The sequence below is a fragment of the Oncorhynchus nerka genome, linkage group LG5 (genome assembly GCF_034236695.1).
Source record: "Oncorhynchus nerka isolate Pitt River linkage group LG5, Oner_Uvic_2.0, whole genome shotgun sequence".
Taxonomy (NCBI): Eukaryota; Metazoa; Chordata; class Actinopteri; order Salmoniformes; family Salmonidae; genus Oncorhynchus; species Oncorhynchus nerka.
In genome coordinates, this window is record NC_088400.1 from 11247676 (window position 1) to 11267574 (window position 19899).

Genomic DNA, 19899 nt, shown 5'->3' on the forward strand with positions numbered 1-19899 from the left:
ACATGGGGACAAAGATTGTACTTTTTGGAGAAATGTTCTCTGGTCTGATGAAACAAAAATAGAACTGTTTGGCCATAATGATCATTGTTATGTTTGGAGGAAAAAGGGGGAGGCTTGCAAGCCGAAGAACACCATCCCAACTGTGAAGCATGGGGGTGGCAGCATCATGTTGTGGGGGTGCTTTGCTGCAGGAGGGACTGGTGCACTTCACAAAATAGATGGCATCATGAGGAGGGGGAAATTATGTGGATATACTGAAGCAACATTTCAAGACATCAGTCAGAAACTTAAAGCTTGGTCCTAAACGGGTCTTCCAAATGGACAATGACCCCAAGCATACTTCCAAAGTTGTGGCAAAATGGCTTGAGGACAACAAAGTCAAGGTATTGGAGTGGCCATCCCAAAGCCTTGACCTCAATCCTATAGAAATTTTGTGAGCAGAACTGAAAAAGTGTGTGCGAGCAAGGAGGTCTACAAGTCTGACTCAGTTACACCAGCTCTGTCAGGAGGAATGGGCTAAAATTCACCCAACTTATTGTGGGAAGCTTGTGGAAGGCTCCCTGAAATGTTTGACCCATGTTAAACAATTTAAAGGGCAATGCTACCAACTGGGAAAAGGAATGGGAATACTGGGAATGTGATGAAAGAAATAAAAGCTGAAATAAATCATTCTCTCTACTATTATTCTGACATTTCACATTCTTAAAATAAAGTGGTGACCCTAACTGACCTAAGACAGGGAATGTTGCTAGGATCAAATGTCAGGAATTGTGAAAAGCTGAGTTTAAATGTATTTGGCTAAGGTGAATGTAAACTTCCGACTTCAACTGTCCCCTCGAAGCCTACTATTGTCTATATACATACCCAGCCGTCCGACAGAGCTGCAAGAGTTGTGACCCGTTTTTGTTGGTTGTTTTGTCATAGTTGTGTCTAGGGTGGCATATTTTAAAGGAGGGAATACTGTCATCTTTACGTAGGTGTTTGTCCTCCTGTGTGCTGAGGCCGTCAGGTTCTTGTCCAGTTCTGGCATTTAGGTCGCAACAGACTAGTACATGTCTCTGGGCCTGAAAATGGTTGATCTCCCCTCTAGGATGGAGAAGCTGTCTTCATTAAAGTATGGGGATTCTATTGGGGGGATATAGGTAGCACACATGAGGACATTTTTATCTGAGATCATTTCCGTATTCATTACTAGCCAGATGTAAAATGTTCTTGTTTTGACTAATATACTAGAGTGGGTTAGGTCTGCTCTATGCCAAATTAGCATACCACCCGAATCTCTACCCTGTTTCACACCTGGTAGTTTGGTGGATGGGACTACCAGCTCTCTGTAACCTAGAGGGCAACCAGTGGGTTCATCTCCTTTTCTTGTAGGATGACAATGACTGTATTCCTAAATTCTTTGATAAAGTCTGGGTTCCTGCTCTTTAGGCCAAAGGCAGATGACCTCAGACCTTGTACATTCCAGGATTTGATAGTAAAAGCTTTGTGTTCCATAGTGTCTAGTGTTGTTTTTGTGTGATTTAGGCCCGGGACCATCACAGAAGGTGTGAGCAGAGCACGTTGAGTATCTGATACATACCTGGTAGGTCGCAGGATGGGGCTTGGGTGGGTGTAATAGTGGTGCTTGGGCCTATTGCTCTGCTCACGACTTGGGCATATGTCCTGTTGTCATGTTGATGGCCTTGCTGCAGGGGCAAGGGGCAGGGGACATGGGGTTGGGCAGAGGGGGCATATGTCTGATATGGAGGGGCCTATATAGAGTGTGGCCAGAGTTTGGGGTGGTTTTAGCTGGTTGGAGTGTAGCTGGTGATGCTGTGGTCTGGGTGTAGGTCCTCTTGGCGTTGGTTCTCTGGGTGCAGGTCCTTCAGGAAGGGGTCTTGCTGGTCTGGGTGGGGTGTTTGTTACTCTGTTGCTGCTGTGTGAGGTGCTGGGACCACGGTTGAGGGTGACGTCCTTCAGGGTCCTGGCAAAAGTTGGGATTGCTGCATTGTAGAGGTGGATCTGGTCGTAAAGGCTGTTCAAGTCTATTTGGAGTGGTGGGCCAGGTAGACATTAGGTTTTGAGGCCCTATTGGCATTGTGAAAGTATTTTCGTGGTATCACGGTGGAGATAACCACTTCTGCTTTGGAGAAAGTTCTCTCTCTCTCTCGTTCTCTCTCTCCCATTTTACCCTCTCGTCTGAGGGGGCGGAGCGAAGGCGAGGAGAAGGAAAGGAGAGTAGTAGACATATATAGAGGACTTCCCTGGTTATATAGAGGACTTCCCTGGTTAAATAAAGGACTTCCCTGGTTTTATAGAGGACTTCCCTGGTTAAATAAAGGACTTCCCTGGTTAAGTAAAGGACTTCCCTGTTTATATAAAGGGCTTCCCTGGTTATATAGAGGACTTCCCTGGTTATGTAGAGGACTTCCCTGGTTATGTAGAGGACTTCCCTGGTTATATAAAGGACTTCCCTGGTTAAATAAAGGACTTCCCTGGTTAAGTAAAGGACTTCCCTGTTTATATAAAGGGCTTCCCTGGTTATATAGAGGACTTCCCTGGTTAAATAAAGGACTTCCCTGGTTAAGTAAAGGACTTCCCTGTTTATATAAAGGGCTTCCCTGGTTATATAGAGGACTTCCCTGGTTAAATAAAGGACTTCCCTGGTTAAGTAAAGGACTTCCCTGTTTATATAAAGGGCTTCCCTGGTTATATAGAGGACTTCCCTGGTTATATAGAGGACTTCCCTGGTTAAATAGAGGACTTCCCTGGTTAAATAAAGGACTTCCCTGGTTTTATAAAGGACTTCCCTGGTTATGTAGAGGACTTCCCTGGTTATGTAGAGGACTTCCCTGGTTATATAAAGGACTTCCCTGGTTAAATAAAGGACTTCCCTGGTTAAGTAAAGGACTTCCCTGTTTATATAAAGGGCTTCCCTGGTTATATAGAGGACTTCCCTGGTTAAATAAAGGACTTCCCTGGTTAAATAAAGGACTTCCCTGGTTAAGTAAAGGACTTCCCTGTTTATATAGAGGACTTCCCTGGTTATAAAGAGGATTTCCCTGGTTAAATAGAGGACTTCCCTGGTTATATAGAGGACTTCCCTGGTTTTATAAAGGACTTCACTGGTTATGTAGAGGACTTCCCTGGTTATGTAGAGGACTTCCCTGGTTATATAAAGGACTTCCCTGGTTTTATAGAGGACTTCCCTGGTTAAATAGAGGACTTCCCTGGTTATATAGAGGACTTCCCTGGTTAAATAAAGGACTTCCCTGGTTATATAGAGGACATCCCTGGTTATGTAGAGGACTTCCCTGGTTATGTAGAGGACTTCCCTGGTTAAATAAAGGACTTCCCTGGTTAAATAAAGGACTTCCCTGGTTATATAGAGGACTTCCCTGGTTATATAAAGGTGAAATAAATAATTAATAAAAGGGAGAAGCGAAGACATGACAGGACAGGATATGACAGGACAGGATGTGACAGGATATGACAGGATGTGACAGGACAGGATGTAACAGGACAGGATATGACAGGACAGGATATGACAGGTGAAAGTAATAGGGCTGTAGTGGAAATCTATCCAGTCCTTCAACTGGTGATACAACCAAGGAGAGGTGAGGTGAGGAGAGGAGTTTGTAATGAAGCCCTTTTGTGGGGAAAAACTCACTCTGATTGGCTGGGCCTGGCTGCCAAGTGAGTAGGCCTCCCAGGCTGCACCACTATCCAGTCATGTGAAATCCATAGATTAGGGCCTAATTTATTTATTTAAATTGACTGATTTTCTTATATGATCTGTAACTCAGTAAAATCTTTGAAATGGTTGCATTTTAAATGTATATTTTTGTTTAGTATAGTTATATTTATAACGGCAGTAGATCATTTTAATATAATACTATTGTATAGTGCATGCAAATATTTTTGTATTGGTGACCCAGCGTGATATATCTGGTTACTCCTTGTCCATAGAATAGCCCAGACTTTCCTCTTAAGCCTGGTTGTCAGGGTTGATGTGTGTGGTAACGGTGGTGACGGTGGTGACGATGGTAATTGTGGTAACGGTGGCGACGGTGGTAATTGTGGTGACGGTGGTGACGATGGTAATTGTGGTGACGGTGGTAATTGTGGTAACAGTGGTAATTGTGGTAATTGTGGTAACGGTGGTAATTGTGGTAACGGTGGTAATTGTGGTAACAGTGGTAATTGTGGTAATTGTGGTAATTGTGGTAACGGTGGTAATTGTGGTAACAGTGGTAATTGTGGTAACAGTGGTAATTCTGGTAATTGTGGTAATTGTGGTAACAGTGGTAATTCTGGTAACGATGGTAATTGTGGTAACAGTGGTAATTCTGGTAACAGTGGTAATTGTGGTAACGATGGTAATTGTGGTAACAGTGGTAATTCTGGTAACGATGGTAATTGTGGTAACAGTGGTAATTCTGGTAATGGATGGTGGTAATTGTGGTAACGATGGTAATTGTGGTAAAGGTGGTAATTGTGGTAACGGTGGTAATTGTGGTAACGATGGTAATTGTGGTAACGGTGGTAATTCTGGTAATGGAGGTAATGGTGGTAATTGTGGTAACGGTGCTCATAACAAGCTAGGTCTAATGCATTTCCTGTCACTACTCTCTCTCTCTCCCTCTCCCCTTCTCTCTATGTCTCCCTATGTTTCTCTGTATCTCTCCCCCCTCTCTCTTTCTCTCTCTTTATGATGATCAATGTAGTCTCAGAGCAAGGCTGCTCTAGTCAAGGACTCCTGAGTGGCGCAGTGGTCTTGTGGAATAGTGACAAGGGTAATGAAGATTGTATTGTATTGTGAGACTGATCACACTCTCTGATTGGACAATGAGTCTCTCTGTGGTTGGTCATCATGTTGTGGAGATTGTATAGATCCTGAGCTGTCCCCTTCACCTTTCCATCAGACCTCTCCTGTCTCTCCATCTGCTGTGTGACTGTAATATTGCACAGAGAGAAGGAGAGAAGGAGAGAAGAGGAGAGATGAGAGGAGAGGAGAGGAGAGGAGTTGAGAGAAGAGGAGAGGAGATGAGAGAAGATGGGAGGAGAGGAGAGAAGAGGAGAGGAGATGAGATGAGAGGAGTTGAGAGGAGTTGAGAGAAGAGGAGAGGATGAGAGGAGATGAGAGGAGAGGAGAGGAGAGGAGAGAGAAGGAGAGGAGATGAGAGGAGATGAGAGGAGAGGAGAGGAGTTGAGAGAAGAGAGGAGAGGAGAGGAGAGGAGAGGAGATGAGAGAAGAGGAGAGAAGAGGAGAGGAGAGGAGAGGAGAGGAGAGGAGAGGAGAGGAGGAGATGAGAGGAGAGGAGAGGAGAGGAGAGGAGATAGCTTGTTATGTCAATCTCTGTGGGTGATGATGATAACATTTATCCCAATCTGGGGTGGGAAGAAAGCATTAAAGCAAATGTGCATTACAGCAATAATATAATCCAAATATAAACATTAGGCTTGAAACACTCAGAGCTAGGAAGGGAGATACTGTTGAGTTAAAAGAGAGAAACACACAAACTGACAGAGTGGTTCAGTTCTGTTCTGTACAGAATCTGCTTTATTGACAGAGAGTTGGGTTGGTGTGGGTTTTGGTCCCGTGAATAAGGTAGTGAGGGACTAGTAGTGTGTATGTGTGTCTATGTTGTGTGTGTGTGTGTGTGTGTGTGTTGTTCCCTCTCTGAGCGGAGCTCCATTGATGTCAAAGAGGGGGTAAACTGGACCATCTGTGAGTCTGTTATTACACCACACACAATATGTTTTTACAGTTCTCATTATGAACCTTTGCTAATATCACAGTGGAGAGAGAGAGAGAGAGAGAGAGAGAGAGAGAGAGAGAGAGAGAGAGAGAGAGATTATTACTTTCATTTTAGCAGCATCTTATTGAGGGGATCAATCATCTCTCTCCATCAAATATAATCCTGTTACTATGAACATGGCCATAGGGCTTTTTCTGCTGAACAATCTGCTTTACTTTAATGATTTAATTCACTTGACAGAAGGGGCCAAGACTGTCCAAGCATCAACGTTATTCTCCTCAGATGTATCTACAGTGTCAGTACACAGTGAAGGCTGAAACAGACAGCCTGTATATTTACAGTGAGAAACCAGCAGTATCATGTGTGGACAGTAGAGCATAGAGCTGTGGACAGTAGAACTGTGGACAGTAGAGCATAGAGCTGTGGGCAGTAGAACTGTGGACAGTAGAGCATAGAGCTGTGGACAGTAGAACATGGATCTGTAGAGCATAGAGCTGTGGACAGTAGAACATAGAGCTGTGGGCAGTAGAACATAGAGCTGTAGACAGTAGAACAGAGAGCTGTGGACAGAACAGAGAGCCAGGGAAAGTAGAACATAGACCCGTGGACAGTAGAACATAGAGCTGTGGACAGTAGAACTGTGGACAGTAGAGCATAGAGCTGTGGACAGTAGAGCATAGAGCTGTGGACAGTAGAACATAGAGCTGTGGACAGTAGAACTGTGGACAGTAGAGCATAGAGCTGTGGACAGTAGAGCATAGAGCTGTGGACAGTAGAACATGGATCTGTAGAGCATAGAGCTGTGGACAGTAGAACATAGAGCTGTGGGCAGTAGAACATAGAGCTGTAGACAGTAGAACAGAGAGCTGTGGACAGAACAGAGAGCCAGGGACAGTAGAACATAGACCCGTGGACAGTAGAACATAGAGCTGTGGACAGTAGAACATAGAGCTGTGCACTGGAGGTAGCTGCTTGACCACACTGGTAGTAGATCATTTTAATATAATACTATTGTATAGTGCATGCAAATTATGAGCCATTTTTTATGTGCAAAGCATGAATATATTGAGGATATTTTGACTCCCGAGGGATTAAAGACCAGGTTGGTAAAACACAACCAGAGGAGATAAATATGCTGCAGATATAAAATAGATATAAACGTTTTACTGGCTTCCTGTGTATCATGTTCTGTTTTCCACTTGATTTTATTACAATCTGCTCGGTAACAGAGATGATGCTACCATGCTGCAGTCCTCTCTCTGGTGGGTGTTAGGGAGGGTGTTAGGGAGTGAGAGAGAAAGAGAGAGAAAGAGAGAGAGAGGCAGAGAGAGAGAGAGAGAGAGAGAGGCAGAGAGAGAGAGAGAGAGAGAGAGAAAGAGAGGCAGTGAGAGAGAAAGATAGAGAGAGAGAGGCAGAGAGAGAGGCAGTGAGAGAGAAGGATTGAGAGAGACAGAGAGAGGCAGAGAGAGAGAGGCAGAGAGAGAGAGGCAGAGAGAGGGAAGGATTGAGAGAGAGAGGCAGAGAGAGGCAGAGAGAGAGAAGGATTGAGAGAGACAGAGAGAAAGAGAGAGAGAGACAGAAAGAGAGAGAGGCAGAGAGAGGCAGAGAGAGAGAGGCAGAGAGAGAGAAGGATTGAGAGAGAGAGAGAGAGAGGCAGAGAGAGGCAGAGAGAGGCAGAGAGAGAGAGGCAGAGAGAGAGAAGGATTGAGAGAGAGAGAGGCAGAGAGAGGCAGAGAGAGAGAGGCAGAGAGAGAGAAGGCTTGAGAGAGAGAGAGAAAGAGAGAGAGAGGCAGAAAGAGAGAACAATAGAGAGAGAGAGAGAGAGAAAGAGAGAGAGAGGCAGAGAGAGAGAGAGAGAGAGGCAGAGAGAGAGAGAGAGAGAGAAAGAGAGGCAGTGAGAGAGAAAGATAGAGAGAGGCAGAGAGAGAGAGGCAGAGAGAGGGAAGGATTGAGAGAGAGAGGCAGAGAGAGGCAGAGAGAGAGAAGGATTGAGAGAGACAGAGAGAGAGAGAGAGAGAGAGAAAGAGAGAGAGAGGCAGAGAGAGAGAGGCAGAGAGAGAGAGAGAGAGAGAAAGAGAGGCAGTGAGAGAGAAAGATAGAGAGAGGCAGAGAGAGAGGCAGTGAGAGAGAAGGATTGAGAGAGAGAGAGAGAGAGGCAGAGAGAGGCAGAGAGAGGCAGAGAGAGAGAGGCAGAGAGAGAGAAGGATTGAGAGAGAGAGAGAGAGAGGCAGAGAGAGGCAGAGAGAGAGAAGGATTGAGAGAGAGAGAGACAGAGAGAAAGAGAGAGAGATACAGAAAGAGAGAGAGGCAGAGAGAGGCAGAGAGAGAAGGATTGAGAGAGAGAGAGAGAGAGAGAGAGAGAGAGAGAGGCAGAGAGAGGCAGAGAGAGGCAGAGAGAGAGAGGCAGAGAGAGAAGGATTGAGAGAGAGGCAGAGAGAGAGAGGCAGAGAGAGAGAAGGATTGATTGAGAGAGAGAGAGAGAAAGAGAGAGAGAGGCAGAAAGAGAGAACGAAAGAGAGAGAGAGAGAGAGATAGACCCAGGTCCGAGTTTGGGAGGGGGTGCCCAGGTCCGAGTTTGGGAGGGTGGGGGCGGGGGTGCCCAGGTCCGAGTTTGGGAGGGTGGGGGCGGGGGGGTGCCCAGGTTCGAGTTTGGGAAACTCTGCATTAGTCCACTGTTGACATAGTCCTACATTTTTTTGCATATCAAAACGCATTATACCCCTCAAAAAGACACCATCACACAGAGTAGCCTGTATGAAGTTATCTAGTATAGTACTACACATCTATCTGAATGAAGTTATCTAGTATAGTACTACACATCTATCTGAATGAAGTTATCTAGTATAGTACTACACATCTATCTGTATGAAGTTATCTAGTATAGTACTACACATCTATCTGTTGAAGTTATCTAGTATAGTACTACACATCTATCTGTATGAAGTTATCTAGTATTGTACTACACATCTATCTGTATGAAGTTATCTAGTATAGTACTACACATCTATCTGTATGAAGTTATCTAGTATAGTACTACACATCTATCTGTATGAAGTTATCTAGTATAGTACTACACATCTATCTGTATGAAGTTATCTAGTATAGTACTACACATCTATCTGTATGAAGTTATCTAGTATAGTACTACACATCTATCTGAATGAAGTTATCTAGTATAGTACTACACATCTATCTGTATGAAGTTATCTAGTATAGTACTACACATCTATCTGAATGAAGTTATCTAGTATAGTACTACACATCTATCTGAATGAAGTTATCTAGTATAGTACTACACATCTATCTGTATGAAGTTATCTAGTATAGTACTACACATCTATCTGAATGAAGTTATCTAGTATAGTACTACACATCTATCTGAATGAAGTTATCTAGTATAGTACTACACATCTATCTGAATGAAGTTATCTAGTATAGTACTACACATCTATCTGTATAGTTATCTAGTATAGTACTACACATCTATCTGAATGAAGTTATCTAGTATAGTACTACACATCTATCTGTATGAAGTTATCTAGTATAGTACTACACATCTATCTGTATGAAGTTATCTAGTATAGTACTACACATCTATCTGTATGAAGTTATCTAGTATAGTACTACACATCTATCTGTATGAAGTTATCTAGTATAGTACTACACATCTATCTGTATGAAGTTATCTAGTATAGTACTACACATCTATCTGAATGAAGTTATCTAGTATAGTACTACACATCTATCTGAATGAAGTTATCTAGTACTACACATCTATCTGTATAGTTATCTAGTATAGTACTACACATCTATCTGAATGAAGTTATCTAGTATAGTACTACACATCTATCTGTATGAAGTTATCTAGTATAGTACTACACATCTATCTGTATGAAGTTATCTAGTATAGTACTACACATCTATCTGAATGAAGTTATCTAGTATAGTACTACACATCTATCTGAGTTATGTATAGTACTACACATCTATTATCTAGTATAGTACTACACATCTATCTGTATGAAGTTATCTAGTATAGTACTACACATCTATCTGTATGAAGTTATCTAGTATAGTACTACACACATCTATCTGTATAGTACTACACATCTATGAAGTTATCTAGTATAGTACTACACATCTATCTGAATGAAGTTATCTAGTATAGTACTACACATCTATCTGTATGAAGTTATCTAGTATAGTACTACACATCTATCTGAATGAAGTTATCTAGTATAGTACTACACATCTATCTGAATGAAGTTATCTAGTATAGTACTACACATCTATCTGAATGAAGTTATCTAGTATAGTACTACACATCTATCTGAATGAAGTTATCTAGTATAGTACTACACATCTATCTGAATGAAGTTATCTAGTATAGTACTACACATCTATCTGAATGAAGTTATCTAGTATAGTACTACACATCTATCTGAATAGTTATCTAGTATAGTACACATCTATCTGAATGTTATCTAGTATAGTACTACACATCTATCTAGTTATAGTACTACACATCTATCTGAATGAAGTTATCTAGTATAGTACTACACATCTATCTGAATGAAGTTATCTAGTATAGTACTACACATCTATCTGAATGAAGTTATCTAGTATAGTACTACACATCTATCTGAATGAAGTTATCTAGTATAGTACTACACATCTATCTGAATGAAGTTATCTAGTATAGTACTACACATCTATCTGAATGAAGTTATCTAGTATAGTACTACACATCTATCTGAATGAAGTTATCTAGTATAGTACTACACATCTATCTGAATGAAGTTATCTAGTATAGTACTACACATCTATCTGAATGAAGTTATCTAGTATAGTACTACACATCTATCTGTATGAAGTTATCTAGTATAGTACTACACATCTATCTGTATGAAGTTATCTAGTATAGTACTACACATCTATCTGAATGAAGTTATCTAGTATAGTACTACACATCTATCTGTATGAAGTTATCTAGTATAGTACTACACATCTATCTGTTATGTATAGTACTACACATCTATCTGTATGAAGTTATCTAGTACTACACATCTATCTGTTGAAGTTATCTAGTATAGTACTACACATCTATCTGTATGAAGTTATCTAGTATAGTACTACACATCTATCTGAAGTTATGAAGTACTACACATCTATCTAGTATAGTACTACACATCTATCTGTATGAAGTTATCTAGTATAGTACTACACATCTATCTGAATGAAGTTATCTAGTATAGTACTACACATCTATCTGTATGAAGTTATCTAGTATAGTACTACACATCTATCTGAATGAAGTTATCTAGTATAGTACTACACATCTATCTGTATGAAGTTATCTAGTATAGTACTACACATCTATCTGAATGAAGTTATCTAGTATAGTACTACACATCTATCTGTATGAAGTTATCTAGTATAGTACTACACATCTATCTGTATGAAGTTATCTAGTATAGTACTACACATCTATCTGAATGAAGTTATCTAGTATAGTACTACACATCTATCTGTATGAAGTTATCTAGTATAGTACTACACATCTATCTGAATGAAGTTATCTAGTATAGTACTACACATCTATCTGTATGAAGTTATCTAGTATAGTACTACACATCTATCTGAATGAAGTTATCTAGTATAGTACTACACATCTATCTGAATGAAGTTATCTAGTATAGTACTACACATCTATCTGAATGAAGTTATCTAGTATAGTACTACACATCTATCTGATGAAGTTATAGTATAGTACTACACATCTATCTGAATAGTTATCTAGTATAGTACTACACATCTATCTGAATGAAGTTATCTAGTATAGTACTACACATCTATCTGAATGAAGTTATCTAGTATAGTACTACACATCTATCTGAATGAAGTTATCTAGTATAGTACTACACATCTATCTGAATGAAGTTATCTAGTATAGTACTGTATACACATCTATCTGAATGAAGTTATCTAGTATAGTACTACACATCTATCTGAATGAAGTTATCTAGTATAGTACTACACATCTATCTGAATGAAGTTATCTAGTATAGTACTACACATCTATCTGTATGAAGTTATCTAGTATAGTACTACACATCTATCTGTATGAAGTTATCTAGTATAGTACTACACATCTATCTGTATAGTTATCTAGTATAGTACTACACATCTATCTGAATGAAGTTATCTAGTATAGTACTACACATCTATCTGAATGAAGTTATCTAGTATAGTACTACACATCTATCTGAGTTATGAACACATCTATCTGAAGTTATAGTACTACACATCTATCTGAATGAAGTTATCTAGTATAGTACTACACATCTATCTGAATGAAGTTATCTAGTATAGTACTACACATCATCTATCTGTAGTACTACACATCTATGAAGTTATCTAGTATAGTACTACACATCTATCTGAATGAAGTTATCTAGTATAGTACTACACATCTATCTGAATGAAGTTATCTAGTATAGTACTACACATCTATCTGAATGAAGTTATCTAGTATAGTACTACACATCTATCTGAATGAAGTTATCTAGTATAGTACTACACATCTATCTGTATGAAGTTATCTAGTATAGTACTACACATCTATCTGAAGACTAGTTTCTTTTTTTTTTGTAACAGTATATTTATTGGAATTTCACCATTTTCACCCATGTTAAGAGATACAAAAACAGAGACAAAGCACAGAAAAAAACAAGGAAAACAGCCCCCACTTACACATATCTACGCGCATATATATACACATATATATACACATACATACATACACATACATATACCCATGCATATACACACACATACGCATACATACGCGCACACACACACACACACATACACACCCATACATACGCGCACACACACACACACATACACACCCATACATACGTACACCATTTTCCTCTTCCCGCTCGGTGCTTCTCTCACCCCATCACCATTATTGCGTCTCTCAATACATACATTTTAAACAAACTTACAAACAGAAATTAAACAAAAAAGCTCAGTTTAAACCAAGAGGTTAGGTTCCACCCATGGAACGTACCGTGTAGTTCTGAAATACATAGATCCCCGCCATTCTAAGAGAATCCTTGCAGCATAATAGCTGATACCTCAGGTTCTAGGTAATTTAGATAAGGTTCCCATACTTTGTAGAACTGGTCTGTTTTAGAATGCAATGTACATGTCAGATATTCCAGAGGCACCCATTCAAATAGTATCTTATGCCTATCTTTAATAGAAGGAACCTTATCACTAATCCACTGTAAAATGATGTTTTTCCTCGCTGCGAAGGTCAGGATGTTGTAAAGCCTCCTTTTACCCACAGAAGTAACATGCCTACTAGGGAGACCTAACAGTAAAGAAACTGGGTCCAATTCTAGATCAACCCCTAGGATCTTTTCAATTTCTTGCAGAACACCAGACCAGTAGTATTTTTGTATTTTGGTACATGACCATAAACAATGTGTTAGGGTGCCTGTATCAGTTTTGCATTTAAGACACTGAGGGGAAGAGGAAGTGGGGCTAAAAGCATGTCTGTGATTTGGGGATATATGCAATCTGTGTATTATTCTTAATTGGATTGCACTAGTGCGATTACATATAGATATTGTTTTTGCATATCTCCAAATGTACTCCCACATCTCTTCGTCAATAGTAACAGACAATTCTTTCTCCCACACTTGTTTCACCCACTGTGTGTTGACAGCAGAAAAGGACCTTCAAGTATCATAAAACAGACTTACAGACATTTTCCTTTGTGGGAAAAAAAGCATTCTTTCAATGACAGACACATCAGGGTTACCAATTAAGGTGGTGCTCTTCAGAATATAATGTCTTACTTGTACGAAGCGGAAAAAGTCCTTCTTTGGGAGTCGATATTTCTCGACCATCTGCTCAAATGACAACAAAATCTTATCAGCAAATAAGTCATTTAGCGTATGCCCTTATTAAGCCATAAGTTAAAGCCAGCATCCAGCAATCCTGGACTGAAATCTGGGTTGTTAAGAATTGGGGTAAGAGCAGAGGTTAGTTTGGACCTTCCCAGGAAGCGTTGAACTGACCTCCATACTTTGAGTGTGTTAAGTGTAACAGGATTATTGCAGTGACCTTCTACAGACTTGAAACTTCTGAAAAATAAAAGATCCTGTAAGGGGTATTTTGAAAGAGAAGTCTCAATGTCTAACCAAATAGAGGAGTCATCATTTGTGATCCAGTCAGAAATATAACAAAGGTGGGCACACCATTGATAGAACCTGATATTGGGCAGGTCCAAGCCGCCCATAGAACTTGGCAGCTGCAATATTGCCATCTTAAGTCTTGGCTTGAGTTTACTCCATATAAAGGAACTTAGCCATCCATTTACATCCTTTATTACCTTATTGGAGAGTAATAATGGGATCATTTGGATTGGGTAAAGTAGTCTAGGTAAAACGTTCATTTTCAAGAGGGATATTCTACCCAACCAAGAAATCGGGAGAGAGTTCCAGCGCTCCAGATCCTGTCTTATCGTATCAAACAAGGGAACAAAATTGGCTTTGTACATTTGCTGGAATTTAGAAGTTACAAATATACCCAGATACATGAAACCTGAGGGAGACCATTTAAAAGGGAAGGGGGGAGAAGTATTAGGTACAGAGTGTAGGCTACCAAGTGGCATAGCCTCTGACTTAGTTAGGTTAATCTTGTAGCCTGAGAATTCGCTGAATAATTCAATAATATTAATGAGAGATGTAATTGTAGTCTCGGGACTAGAGATGAATATCAGGACATCATCAGCATACAAGCTTATTTTATGGTGAACATCACCAATGAGCAGCCCCTGTATAGCAGGCGTTACCCTGATGGCCTCGGCCAGTGGTTCCATAACGAGTGCAAAGAGGGGGGGGATAAAGGACAGCCCTGTCTGGTACCTCTGTGTATAGAGAAGCTATTTGACCGTAGCCCATTAGTAAGGACAGCCCTGTCTGGTACCTCTGTGTATAGAGAAGCTATTTGACCGTAGCCCATTAGTTAGGACAGCCCTGTCTGGTACCTCTGTGTATAGAGAAGCTATTTGACCGTAGCCCATTAGTAAGGACAGCCCTGTCTGGTACCTCTGTGTATAGAGAAGCTATTTGACCGTAGCCCATTAGTAAGGACAGCCCTGTCTGGTACCTCTGTGTATAGAGAAGCTATTTGACCTTAGCCCATTAGTAAGGACAGCCCTGTCTGGTACCTCTGTGTATAGAGAAGCTATTTGACCTTAGCCCATTAGTTAGGACAGCCCTGTCTGGTACCTCTGTGTATAGAGAAGCTATTTGACCGTAGCCCATTAGTTAGGACAGCCCTGTCTGGTACCTATGTGTATAGAGAAGCTATTTGACCTTAGCCCATTAGTAAGGACAGCCCTGTCTGGTACCTCTGTGTATAGAGAAGCTATTTGACCTTAGCCCATTAGTAAGGACAGCCCTGTCTGGTACCTCTGTGTATAGAGAAGCTATTTGACCTTAGCCCATTAGTAAGGACAGCCCTGTCTGGTACCTCTGTGTATAGAGAAGCTATTTGACCTTAGCCCATTAGTTAGGACAGCCCTGTCTGGTACCTCTGTGTATAGAGAAGCTATTTGACCGTAGCCCATTAGTTAGGACAGCCCTGTCTGGTACCTCTGTGTATAGAGAAGCTATTTGACCTTAGCCCATTAGTAAGGACAGCCCTGTCTGGTACCTCTGTGTATAGAGAAGCTATTTGACCTTAGCCCATTAGTAAGGACAGCCCTGTCTGGTACCTCTGTGTATAGAGAAGCTATTTGACCTTAGCCCATTAGTAAGGACAGCCCTGTCTGGTACCTCTGTGTATAGAGAAGCTATTTGACCTTAGCCCATTAGTAAGGACAGCCCTGTCTGGTACCTCTGTGTATAGAGAAGCTATTTGACCGTAGCCCATTAGTTAGGACAGCAGCCTGAGGATCATCATACAAAACTTTCACCCATTTTATAAAGTTGTCCCCCAGACCAAATTTATTTAGAGCAAAAAATAGGTAAGACCACTCCACACGATCAAATGCTTTCTCAGCATCTAGAGAGAGCACAAGACCATCCACAGCATTTTGTTGGTAGGCTTGAATTACATTAAGAAGCCGCCTGACGTTGTTGCATGAAGACTAGTTTCTTAAAAAATACATTTAAAAAAACACCTCAAATTCTGACAGAACAAAATGGCCCAAATGTATTCAGAATTAAATGTAATCTGTTATTCATCATCTGATAAAGATAATAAACTATGTGAATTTCTGACTTTAGTACAGTCCAGTAGGTTTATCCATTCTACCCCTCTCTTCCAGGATTTACACGTTGACCATGTAGTTTCAGATACCTATCCCATCTATCCACTCGTTTACTGACTCTTCTCTTTCCTCCCCCTCTCCTCCAGGACGACACGTTGACATGTAGTTTCAGCTACCTATCCCATCTATCCCTCTCTCCACTCGTTTACTGTCTCGTCTCTTTCCTCCCCCTCTCTTCCAGGACGACACGTTGACCATGTAGTTTCAGATACCTATCCCATCTATCCCTCTCTCCACTCATTTACTGTCTCTTCTCTCTCCTCCAGGACGACACGTTGCCCATGTAGTTTCAGCTACCTATCCCATCTATCCCTCTCTCCACTCGTTTACTGTCTCGTCTCTTTCCTCCCCCTCTCCTCCAGGACGACACGTTGACATGTATTTTCAGATACCTATCCCTCTCTCCACTCGTTTACTGTCTCGTCTCTTTCCTCCCCCTCTCCTCCAGGACGACACGTTGACATGTAGTTTCAGATACCTATCCCTCTCTCCACTCGTTTACTGACTCATCTCTTTCCTCCCCCTCTCCTCCAGGACGACACGTTGACATGTAGTTTCAGCTACCTATACCATCTATCCCTCTCTCCACTCGTTTACTGACTCGTCTCTCTCCTCCAGGATGACACGTTGCCATGTAGTTTCAGCTACCTATCCCATCTATCCCTCTCTCCACTCGTTTACTGTCTCGTCTCTTTCCTCCCCCTCTCCTCCAGGACGACACGTTGACATGTAGTTTCAGCTACCTATCCCATCTATCCCTCTCTCCACTCGTTTACTGACTCGTCTCTTTCCTCCACCTCTCCTCCAGGACGACACGTTGCCCATGTAGTTTCAGATACCTGTCCCTCTCTCCACTCGTTTACTGACTCGTCTCTTTCCTCCCCCTCTCCTCCGGGACGACACGTTGCCCATGTAGTTTCAGATACCTGTCCCTCTCTCCACTCGTTTACTGACTCTTCTCTTTCCTCCCCCTCTCCTCCAGGACTACACGTTGACATGTAGTTTCAGAGATACCTCCATCCCATCTATCCCTCTCCTCCACATGTAGTTTCAGATACCTATCCCTTTCCACTGTTTACTGTCTCGTCTCTTTCCTCCCTCTCCTCCAGGACGACACGTTGACATGTATTTTCAGATACCTATCCCTCTCTCCACTCGTTTACTGTCTCGTCTCTTTCCTCCCCCTCTCCTCCAGGACGACACGTTGACATGTAGTTTCAGATACCTATCCCTCTCTCCACTCGTTTACTGACTCGTCTCTTTCCTCCCCCTCTCCTCCAGGACGACACGTTGACATGTAGTTTCAGCTACCGATACCATCTATCCCTCTCTCCACTCGTTTACTGACTCGTCTCTCTCCTCCCCCTCTCCTCCAGGACGACACGTTGCCCATGTAGTTTCAGATACCTGTCCCTCTCTCCACTCGTTTACTGACTCGTCTCTTTCCTCCCCCTCTCCTCCGGGACGACACGTTGCCCATGTAGTTTCAGATACCTGTCCCTCTCTCCACTCGTTTACTGACTCTTCTCTTTCCTCCCCCTCTCCTCCAGGACTACACGTTGACATGTAGTTTCAGCTACCTATCCCATCTATCCCTCTCTCCACTCGTTTACTGACTCGTCTCTTTCCTCCCCCTCTCCTCCAGGACGACACGTTGCCCATGTAGTTTCAGATACCTCTCCCTCTCTCCACTCGTTTACTGACTCGTCTCTTTCCTCCCCCTCTCCCCCGGGACGACACGTTGCCCATGTAGTTTCAGATACCTGTCCCTCTCTCCACTCGTTTACTGACTCTTCTCTTTCCTCCCCCTCTCCTCCAGGACTACACGTTGACATGTAGTTTCAGATACCTATCCCATCTATCCCTCTCTCCACTCGTTTACTGTCTCGTCTCTTTCCTCCCCCTCTCCTCCAGGACGACACGTTGACCATGTAGTTTCAGATACCTATCCCTCTCTCCACTTGTTTACTGACTCTTCTCTTTCCTCCCCCTCTCCTCCAGGATGACACGTTGACATGTAGTTTCAGCTACCTATCCCATCTATCCCTCTCTCCACTCGTTTACTGACTCTTCTCTTTCCTCCCCCTCTCCTCCAGGACGACACGTTGACTATGTAGTTTCAGCTACCTATCCCACCTATCCCTCTCTCCACTCATTTACTGACTCTTCTTTTTCCTCCCCCTCTCCTCCAGGACTACACGTTGACCATGTACTTCCAGCAGGCCTGGCGGGACAAGCGTCTGTCCTACTCTGAGATAGCCCTCAACCTGACTCTGGATAACAGGGTAGCCGACTCGCTCTGGGTTCCCGACACCTATTTCCTCAACGATAAAAAGTCCTTCGTCCACGGCGTCACGGTCAAGAACAGAATGATCCGACTGCATCCGGACGGCACCGTTCTCTATGGACTCCGGTAAGGGATTTCATTGTTTTTGATGATTTCCATTAAGCAATAATTGATCGGTTGTTATTGAAAAAACGGTTTGGGTTCTGTAGCCTTCTACACTTTCATAGTCTGTGATGATTATCAATATCTTTCATTGCTCATAACCTTTCAGTCTACCTAGGTATGGAGTCATATCCTTTCAGTCTACCTAGGTATGGAGTCATATCCTTTCAGTCTACCTAGGTATGGAGTCATATCCTTTCATCTACCTAGGTATGGAGTCATATCCTTTCAGTCTACCTAGGTATGGAGTCATATCCTTTCATCTACCTAGGTATGGAGTCATATCCTTTCAGTCTACCTAGGTATGGAGTCATATCCTTTCATCTACCTAGGTATGGAGTCATATCCTTTCATCTACCTAGGTATGGAGTCATATCCTTTCAGTCTACCTAGGTATGGAGTCATATCCTTTCATCTACCTAGGTATGGAGTCATATCCTTTCAGTCTACCTAGGTATGGAGTCATATCCTTTCAGTCTACCTAGGTATGGAGTCATATCCTTTCATCTACCTAGGTATGGAGTCATATCCTTTCAGTCTACCTAGGTATGGAGTCATATCCTTTCAGTCTACCTAGGTATGGAGTCATATCCTTTCATCTACCTAGGTATGGAGTCATACCCTTTCAGTCTACCTAGGTATGGAGTCATATCCTTTCATCTACCTAGGTATGGAGTCATATCCTTTCAGTCTACCTAGGTATGGAGTCATATCCTTTCAGTCTACCTAGGTATGGAGTCATATCCTTTCAGTCTACCTAGGTATGGAGTCATATCCTTTCAGTCTACCTAGGTATGGAGTCATATCCTTTCAGTCTACCTAGGTATGGAGTCATATCCTTTCAGTCTACCTAGGTGTGGAGTCATATCCTTTCAGTCTACCTAGGTATGGAGTCATATCCTTTCAGTCTACCTAGGTATGGAGTCATAACCTTTCAGTCTACCTAGGTATGGAGTCATATCCTTTCAGTCTACCTAGGTATGGAGACATATCCTTTCATCTACCTAGGTATGGAGCCATAACCTTTCAGTCTACCTAGGTATGGAGCCATAACCTTTCAGTCTACCTAGGTATGAGGCCATAACCTTTCAGTCTATCTAGGTATGGAGACGTTTTCTCATGATTGACCATCTGGTTCTAAGCACTACATACTGAGTTGGTTCCTTTGGTGTTTTATCATTCAATAATGAAACAGTAGCGTACAGAAAGAGGAGATGTGTTTGGTTGAGGGAAAAGGGATTTCACAGGCTCATAGCCCTTCGTAGCTAGTCCGTCCACCAAGGAATCTAGACTTGTTTCATCCTCACTAACCATTTGGGTCTCCACACTACTGCATACTAGATTGATCAACC

The 19899-nt window shown here is 42.0% G+C and overlaps 1 protein-coding gene across 1 annotated transcript in view; it reads left to right on the forward strand.

Annotated features, from left to right (window-relative positions):
* LOC115127152 (gamma-aminobutyric acid receptor subunit beta-2-like) overlaps positions 1 to 19899 on the forward strand; it is a 144417-nt gene that overhangs the window by 19410 nt on the left and 105108 nt on the right. Inside the window, exon 4 of the mRNA XM_065018364.1 lies at positions 18291 to 18511. Coding sequence (XP_064874436.1) covers positions 18291 to 18511 — 221 coding nt within the window. The remainder of the gene's footprint in view (positions 1 to 18290; positions 18512 to 19899) is intronic.